At 40.0% G+C, this 9,643-nt stretch overlaps 2 protein-coding genes across 2 annotated transcripts; one reads left to right on the top strand and one right to left on the bottom strand.

Moving 5' to 3' along the window:
• Nucleotides 1-341: 341 nt before the first annotated feature.
• Nucleotides 342-6,046, top strand: LOC145477809 (LRP2-binding protein-like). The gene is made up of 6 exons (XM_081455649.1): nt 342-1,185; nt 2,135-2,389; nt 2,653-2,704; nt 3,235-3,406; nt 4,400-4,565; nt 5,140-6,046. Exons 1-6 carry the CDS (start codon nt 802-804, stop codon nt 5,203-5,205), a joined length of 1,095 nt encoding a protein of 364 aa, XP_081311775.1. The 5' UTR covers nt 342-801; the 3' UTR covers nt 5,206-6,046.
• A 1,897-nt stretch (nt 6,047-7,943) lies between these two features.
• LOC145477810 (uncharacterized) lies at nt 7,944-9,266 on the bottom strand. The gene has a single exon (XM_081455650.1). The coding sequence runs from the start codon at nt 9,257-9,259 to the stop codon at nt 8,171-8,173; it is 1,089 nt and encodes a 362-aa protein (XP_081311776.1). The 5' UTR covers nt 9,260-9,266; the 3' UTR covers nt 7,944-8,170.
• Between the last annotated feature and the right edge of the window lie 377 nt (nt 9,267-9,643).

Consider the following 9,643-nt stretch of genomic DNA (forward strand, 5'->3'; position numbering starts at 1 on the left):
CTAACCAATTCGGGGAGTCCTGAACTCTTTCAAAGGTTATCCCTTGGCCTTTCCTTTAATACGAATTTATTATTTTGTGTTTTAGTGTAATTAAGTTAACGCCATGAAGAAACATAAACATAAACATAAACATAAACATAAACATTCTGGGACAAAGATTTTCACCATTTCTGGACGTGTTTTGTTTCCGTGCACTTATCCACTTGTTGATATCTACGCGATCTGAAACTGTTTGATTACAGGAAACATTTCCTTTGGGGATCGACTATTCCCACCGGATAGCTCTCGGGAACACCAAGAAATTAGAGATTAGAGGCGTTTTTGTCCCTCGGGATAGGAGCTCGGGTTAGGGTTAGCAAAGAGAAGGATTGCGATTCCCGTACAGAGCAACCCTTTCCTAGCAGCGGTTTGGTTTTTACAGCTCATAAAAGGTCTATTAAATGAAATTGGCCTTTCTTGTTTGTTGCTCTATTTTTTTGGCTGCCATACCTTACTGAAACTGTCAGTTTGGACTCTACCAGGTCGATGTCCCGTTAAGTTGTCTTCGTAGTAATCAGCCTTGTTTCATTGTTATTCTATTTTTATTGTTGTCTGATCAAATAGCAGCATTTTTGTTTGCGATCCCTTGCCTTTAATATTTGTACAAAATAGCTCAGTCATTATAAAACTGCTTGATTTCTCCGATCAATGGCTACTGGCACTCAAAGGCCGCGCTGGAATGGGATGGAAATTTTTTAATTCCTCCCGTACGACCCCTCCCCCAATAGAATTATTTTACCAGCTCGTACGACCATCGTCACTATGGCAACAGTGATTGCTCAACTTACGTCCAAGATGGCGGACGAAGAAGCTCTAGAAATACGGCCTTTCTCTTGTCCTGTCGGACCCCTTAGCGATCGTAAGCTAAGCGCTGAAAAGCTCCCTAACACAAGACCGTTTTCTATGGGTGCAGTGCAAGAAGGAGACGAAGAAGAGCTATCAGAAGAACTTCTGGAAGAAATTTTAATCGAGCGTTCTAAAGGTGGTGATAGTCTCGCCAAATTTCAACTGGGACAGTTCTACTTTGAGCGGGAAATTTACGACAAAGCTCTGGTTGCATTTGAAAGAATCAAGAGCACAGATTTTCAAGCAAAATACCAACTTGGTGTGATGTACTATGATGGAATTGGAACAAACGCCAACCCGGTAACCTTATTATTTTGCAAGCTTAGAACTTTAAGCTTATTCTGAAAACTTCTGGAAGCTGAATAATTTTTTAAAGATCCGTTTAAAAAACTTAATGCAATTTTTGTCGCCCCAAAGCTGCAATTTCAAAATCAACTCTGAATTGAAGTGTAAATCCCGGCCTTAATACACGGCACTAGCGTAATAACAAAATGTCTTTTATACTAAGCTAGACGGACCAGGGGTAAAGTGTAGACTTCACTATCGATTACTGACCGTAAACAGGATTATTCAGGCCAATCGCAGTGAAATTCTGTTCTCCAGTTAGCCTGAATATCACTCAGGTCAGCCTGAATATCACTCGGGTTAGCCTAAATAATGCTGTGGTTAGCCTGTTTATGGTTAGCTCTCAGTGATTGAAATGATAATGCGATTCAGGTAAAAAGTGTGCATGTACATGCATCAGTCTGCAGTTAACTCCTGATCAATGCAGTCTGCAGACTGGCTGCAGTCTGTCCCTGGGTTTGTCTGCATTTTACCCCCCGTCTACACTCTGCAGTTTTCATTTTACACTGACTGCTAGAAAACTAGAAGTGCGGAACCATGGCTAACTCCCCCTACCCCCTCCTGCTCATTTTGTCAACTGGTATTTCCGTGCTGAGCCGCTATCCTGGAATAAAATATCAATGCACTGCTCAGGGCTCAAAAAGAGTGCTGTTCGGTCATCCGGAACAAGTAGATTTTCTTGCTGGGCAAGTAACTTTTCAGTCTTACTTCCCCAATGGGCAAGGGCCCAGGCAAGTCATCTGCCAACTAAATAAAAAAAGTAAACAAAGACTTGCCCAAGGCAAGCAAAATTTGAGAGCTGCTTGTCCAAAGGGCAAGCCAGAATTTAAGTTTTTTTCAAGCCCTGACTGGTTCCAGGAAATATGGTATTCTTTTCAATGTTTCAATCTTGTGTTCTCTTCAGGTAAAAGGATTTGAACATCTCAAAGAAATAGCAGAATCTGCCAATCCTGATGCAGCACACCTGATTCCATTTGCCCAGTATAATGTCGGCAGGGCTTACTATGAAGGATTTGGTGTCAAACAGTCTGACAAGGAGGCAGAGAGGTGGTTCCTTGCTGCTGCACAGGATGGCGAACCAAGTGGGAGCATTAAGGCGCAAACTGTCTTGGGTTTGTTCTACTCACAACCTGATGAAGAGTCCTTTGACTTGCAAAAGGTTGGTTTTTCTTTAACTTTTTCTGCACCAACTATTAAGTCTCAATGATGCAGCTGCAGCTAATATTATTATATATCCTGGAATTACATGTACATGCACTTGTTTATTTTTGATGTTCAATCTCATTTTTTTTTCCTGGCCTTCTTTTTGTAACCGCCTGAGTTGGGTAGACAATTGCGATGATCTTTAATGTGATTGAAACATTGCCCTTTCTGAGAAGGAAATGTTCACTAGTAATAGTGATGCTGTTTTATTTTCTCTAGGCATACTTTTGGCATCAGGAAGCCACTGGAAATGGAAGCCTAGAGTCACAAGGTACAATATGTGTACATACATGTAGAAACTACATAATTTTGAATAACATTATATTTTCAAGTACACTAAGGAAATCGAAAGGGTGAACTTTGCTCCTGTAGCCTTTGACTTAATGGCAAACATTCATGTTATTTTTTTCTTATTACAAGTGGTACGGTATCAAACAAGTGTCAGTGCTAATGGAGAAGTATAAATGGATACTAGTCAATTGGTAGAGCAACCTCGCTATTGTGTTGAGCACCCCGCAACAGACTAGCATCCCATTCAGTGGCAGGTGGCAGATGGGGGAATAGCAATTCCCCTAGTCACTCTGTGAAAACTGTAGTAACCTGGCTACGCCAATGATGGAAATGCTGGCAGTATTGAGACATGACTGTGTCAATCCTTAATTAGATCCTTTAGATCCATTCAAACAGCTTTTTTTTCTTATATTTTTAAACCAACATAATTTTCAAAGTCCCTATGGTGGCCAATGGGATACATGAAACTAGTCCATAACCTTCATCACTGGAATTTGTTCTCATTTTCAGGTGCATTAGGTGTGATGTTTGAGCATGGCATTGGTGTTCGGCGAGATGGTGAAGCAGCTTTTAAGTGTCTGAAGGAAGCAGCTGCTAGAGGAAATGTCTATGCCCAGGGTAACTTAGCTGTTCATTATTACAGAAGAAAACTGTTAAACAAGGCTGCTGATGTGGCAAAAAGGTAACTGATGCCTAATCATTTCCTTTAAAGCCTCAATGAATATTTACATCATACTTTTAAATTTTTAATTCCCTGTTTTGCTTGATTTCAAGCTTACTTAATATTGGGCAGTTCCAGAAAACATCCATACTCCCCCACAGAATGGATTGGAATTTCCTGGGGGGGTGGGGAGCTCTGTTGGACAAAAAAAATTGAAGGAAATGTCTGAAGCTTAATTGGAATTTCCAGAGGGGTTGGGGGGGCAGGAGGGGGGGGGGGGTCTTGGAAAAAATCCCTTATGTGGGTAAGGTATGGATATTTTTTGGAACTAGACATTTCAAATGAATTCTTGAATATACATTGCATATACTGGCTATTAAGATAAAGAAGCCCAATTTGAGCTTACATGATAAAGATAAGGACACTTTTTGAAAAAAGGCCAAGGGAAAGCAGCCTGCATTGCTTTGTTTAACATTTTCTAATTCAGTCTGTCATCATACCGATGATTAACAAATTACCCCCCTGCTTCTCAGTGCCTCGTGGTCATCTGTGATCACCAGTTGGCTGGATTTTACAACAGATTGAATAGCCCCAATTGCGGGGCTGAGGTTATTTATCAATAGCAAACATGGACATTTTAATTGGGTGATCAACTACAGGAGAGACTTAAGGGAGGAAGAAAAAATGTTCCTAGGGAGCAAGAGTGAGGCTGATTGAAGAGTGACAGAGGATGGGAGGGGGAAGGAAAAACACCCTACATGTTTTTCTGTCCCAACCCTCCATGTTTTGCAACTCCAAGATGACTGCCAGTTAGGGAAAATAAAAATATGTGTATCCAGCACTTGCTCAGTAAGAATGTCTGTACTGCAGGCAGACTAAACTGCACCCAGACTTTACATCATCTAGTTGATTATTTGTTTGTTTGTGATAGAATCCTTGCCTGTCCTTTTAATGAACAGGTTTTCCTCATTTTAATTTTTTTTTTTTTTATATTTTCCAATTCCATGCTTGCAGTGTTGGAGAGCAAGAGGACATACAAGGCCTTGCTCTTGAAACTGACTGTCTGCCTCGCTATGTGGCTAAAGGAATCGCCCTAGGATGTTTTGTTTATGGCCGCTGTTTACATCATGGATTAGGAGTGGAACAAAATAGAGAGCAGGCGAAGCACTGGTATTCAAGGGTAGGTGTACTTGTATGCTGAAAAAGGTTACAACTGCTTGTTGTCACAATGTATACTGGGACTTTTCTTAGCCATGTTACATGCCTCTTTCCTGTAGTGACAGCCTGAAAGGTCCTTCATCTCCTGCCTTCAGCCTAATTGATCAGGTTGGGAGATGACTGGTATTTCAGGCTACAGTGAATTGAAGGAGGTGGGAAACAGATGAAATAAATGATGAATGGGGAATTACCAGTCACTCACACCTCCACGGAATGACTGACAGGTCGTCCACTGTTTCTGGTGAAAATCCTTGCAAGATGATCTTTTAAGGATATTTTTTGTGAAATCTTTAATTTAAAGAGCTGCCAAACTTCATCAATTAAAGGTCTTTTAAAGATCCGTAGAGGACCTTACAAAGGTCTTAGGAGACACATGTAATGACATCTTATGAGATCTTGTAATTACATGTAGATCTTAGCAAAGATCACTGTAAGGATTCAAGATCCTCAAACTAAAATATCGATACTTTTCTATTTTATTGGTATTATTATTATTATTATTATTATTATTTATTATTATTATTTTTACATCGTAGGCTGGCTCCTTTGATCTTGATGTAGTGGCTAGGCTGCAGGATGAAATGACCTACGGTTATATCTAAAGCTTACACTGTCAAACCATGCAAACTCTATACGGAATGTGTACAAAATGCGTGTAAGAAGAAACGGCAGGTCACCACGAGAAAATATCCACTTGTCCAAGAAAAATGCTGTTTATAGCTATTTGCTACGTTGACATCGTGTGTATAAAATACATAGCTTTCTATATGCAACAGTGCACAATTAATTTTAGCTTTCCTGTATAGTGAACCAGACTTAATTTTACACGCTTGTTTTTAACTTATTCTGTTTGAAAGAATAAAGGCATTCCGCCTCTAACTCAGTGAAGGCGAAAGAAAAATAGCTTCGAAAAATCCGACGTTTGATCATTTTTGAAAGCACTGTCGTGTTGATACTAGATTGTGTATATAACTTTTCATTCGTTCAAAGCAAAGTTTCTCTTTTCTAAGCAAAAAAAAAAAAAGAAGATTCTGATGTGGTTCATGCATTTTCTGCATTGTTGTTTGTTTGTTTGTTTGTTTTGTTTTGTTTTTCACTTTCTGAAGGCACATACAATGCCGTTTCTCGTACCATGATTATTATCTTTACACCCTATAAAGTGTTTCTTGTGTTTTTTTTGTTTTTTTTTTTTGTAACGTTTTCTTTTCTTAATATCACTTTGTGTTTCTCTGAAAATCGCTGAGTCCTTCTTAAACTTCAGCTTGGTAAAGTAGCGTACTTACTTAGAGTGTGCCAGATACAGTAATTTTAATGTCATTCCCGGTATTTATTGCCTAGATGTAAATATGTTGACATAAGGTTGTACAGAACTGACTCGAAAACCATGTAAAATATACAAGAAGAGTATTTTGACTGAGTTAAATAAATATTGTCATGAGCTTTGTTCATATTTTAACTGAGTATTACACAAAAACCAAAACCAAACCAAACCAATTACCTGCACTTTTCATTTAGATGTCGAAAAGTGATTGGTTTTGCATCAACTACGCTACACGACTGGCTTACAAAGTTCCCGCCACTTTTTCATCCAATCAGAAGTAAAACCAAAACCAATCGTGACTCGCTCGAATTTGTTTTCTCGCCCTTTGCGTCAGCTACATGAAACCAGGTTGAGTTTTGCACATAATACAGATTGCGCATATAAGAAACTTAACAATCTTTAATTTGCTCCAAGATTCTTACTCTACATGATTATTTCCCGCTTAGAAAAATAACGTGTTAATCCCTAAATGTAAATTATGAGACGGCATGTTATCACGTGTTAGACGAAGAAACGGCTTTATATCTTCTCAGTCTGTGTTTTGTACTTAGTCCGCAAATTGGATTTTGTGTCCGGTTTGCAGTCCACAGTCTGCATTTTGTACTGACCTGTCAAAAACTAAAACATGGTCCGAAAGTTTAATTCGCTTCAGCATGAAATAAAAGATAAAAAACACGCATTTATGCCCTTTTCCTCCACCCCAAAAAAACACACCCCAGTGCTGCCTTGCCTGAGCTCTGTTTACTGGGCTACTATAAAACACATCAAATGACTGGGCTAATATGGCTATGAGCAAAGGCCCATAGCCGCTTTTATTCAAACATCAAATTTAAGAAGTTTGGCCCAGTAAAGGTGTGGGCGCTAAAAATGCATACATTAAAACATACTTGAAAGGAAAACCGTGAATAGGACCTGGGGAGGAGCAGGGAGTACGAAAACACGTCTTGCACCGCAGACTAACAGGGACGCAATGACAAGCCTATGGCTTGGTAGGTAATGTGATCTGCGCGAAACCCTTACAGGGGGGTCGACTGCATTGTACTAATATCTCCCCTGCCGGTCCCAGGCTCTCTGAGTAAAACAATACAAGAGCAGAGAAAGGGCATAAAAATCCTATATATAAAATATTTACTATAGAAATATTTTATTTCTTTAATTGTCGGTCAAATTTACAGATTATTCAATGATTACCGTTTGTTGAGGTTATACTGACGCGTTTATTAAATGCAATGAGGTCAATTTTATAACTTATATATACTAAGCGACGAGATCTAGTGAGCAGTTTGCGCGGTTTCTTTCGAATGTCGATGTTCTGAAAGCTATAAACGATCGGATTCGCTGCAGCATTGGCGACCACGACAAGAGAGATGGCTTGCTGCAGAAACCCTGAAAAGACAGAGGTCGCACAGAAAACAAACGCACCGGTAATTTCCACCGAGGTAAGTAATATTAAAACTTGTATGAGCATCACCATTACAGACGCGCGTCTCTTTTCTGTCCTGGGTGGTTTGATTGGTGTGATACTGGCCGCGCTCGTAACATGGTTGAAAGGAACCTGTCCAAGCTTCGCTCTCACTTGTCGGGAAGCGTGCCAGACGAGGTAAAGACTAGGTGGCATGTTACAAAGGTGAACATCACGAATCGAGGCACTTGCAAGATTAGAGGCGCATCGGACAAACCTCGACGGGAATGGTAAATACTTTATCACCCCTGTAAGCGTCGCACACACCACAAATAGGGCAGGTAATCTTCCGTGTCATGAAGGAGATGTAGCGAAGACAATCGAACAGGCCTTGTATAATGGTGAAGTAGTGATCAACCGTTATGGCAGAATGATTAGCATTTGAGGAGTACAAGAAAGTGAAGCTAAGTGCGAAGCTTTACCTTTGTGCATTAAGAATATTACAATTTCAAAAACGTTTAGTACAGGCATAGTTACTAATGGACTACTTATCGATTCTCTTCAGCAACAAAACAAAAAAAACAAACAAACAAACCAACCAACCAACAAACAAACAAACAAACAAACAAAAAACAGAAAAAAAAAATTGCCAGACTTCTTCTCTGGAAGTTACGTTAGCTGCAGGTATAGGATAGCTACAATATTTCTTAACCATGTCACTGTTACCGAAATATGGCGCTTCAAACTGAAAACAAATATCGACAATCCCCAAGCACGAATTTTAACAGAAAAAATTATCTCGTGAACAGGTTCAAGCGTTAGAAGGTCGTCATAACTGTCGTTTTCATGCCATATGCTCATCGTAATGTTTGATGAGAAATTCCTCGCTACTAAATTCCTCCTGACAAATCCAACAGGTCAGGCTTTCAACTTGGCTTGAATTTTCTTCAGTCGAAGAAAACAAAATACCAGATTCCTTGCACCCGTGAGTAGTTCTCGGCTCCTGAAAGTGTCTTACTAGTTTAAAGCCCTGATCACGCTGATTTTGTTTCAAAGAACTGTCTATTGCGTGTTTTCCTTCATGACGCTTGCAACTTGATGACTGGCTAAATCCTCTTTTACAATACTTGCATGTATACGGCTTCACTTTAGCTTCCGTGTGAGTTCCCTCATGTTTCTTGCAATTCGATAACTGGGTAAAGCTCTTTTTACAATGCTTGCATGTATACGACCTCTCACCTGTGTGAGTTCGTTCATGTTGCTTGCAATTTGATGATTGGTTAAAGCACATTTTACAATGCTTGCATCTATACGGCTTCTCTCCTGTGTGAATTCTTTCATGTTGCTGGCAATGTGATAACTGGCTAAAGCACTTTTTACAATACTTGCATGTATACGGCTTCTCTACTGTGTGAGTTCGTTCATGTACCTTGCAATATAACGAATGGCTAAAGCACATTTTGCAATACTTACATGTATACGGCTTCTCTCCTGTGTGAATTCGTTCATGTTGCTGGCAATGTGATAACCGGCCAAAGCACTTTTTACAATACTTGCATGTATACGGCTTCTCTCGTGTGTGAATTCTTTCATGTTGCTGGCAATATGATAACAGGCTAAAGCACTTTTTACAATACTTGCAAGGGTACGGCTTCTCTCCTGTGTGAGTTCGTTCATGTCGCTTGCAATTTGATGATCGGTTAAAGCACATTTTACAATACTTGCATGTATACGGTTTCACTCCTGTGTGAGTTCTTTCATGTCTCTTGCAGTTTGATGAATGGCTAAAGCGCTTTTTACAATGCTTCCACGTATACGCCTTCATTCCAGTGTGAGTCCGTTCACGTTCCTTGCAAGCCAATAACTGGTCAACCAACTGGCTACCATTCTTGTATTCGCGTGTCTTCCCTCGTGTCTTCGTAGCCATATTCATCAAAATAAATTTTGATTGGCTAAAATGTTATGCCGCTTGATGCTGAATTTCTTCCTACGCTTGCCGAGATCTCAGACTTGAATTCCTTTCAATGCAGCTTGTTATATGTGCTGTAAAGATAGATGTTTCTACCGTATATTCCTAACAAAATGGCAAAGAAAACATCATATCAGGTTCTGGTATTTACCGGGCAGCTTGGGTCGAGCCTAATTCACAATTCGATTGGCATGTTTTCAGGGGCGTTCCTATTTATATTCTGATTGTAAGCCTTCATGGTCGTGAGTGTCATCCCCACTGTGTCTCAGGTCCCTCATCTGGGAGGAGGGAGGGCGGAGGGAGCGGGGGGGGGGGGGGGAGGGGCTTGTGTAATTTTAAGCTAAGGTA

This window comes from Orbicella franksi, chromosome 2 (assembly GCF_964199315.1).
Source record: "Orbicella franksi chromosome 2, jaOrbFran1.1, whole genome shotgun sequence".
NCBI lineage: Eukaryota > Metazoa > Cnidaria > Anthozoa > Scleractinia > Merulinidae > Orbicella > Orbicella franksi.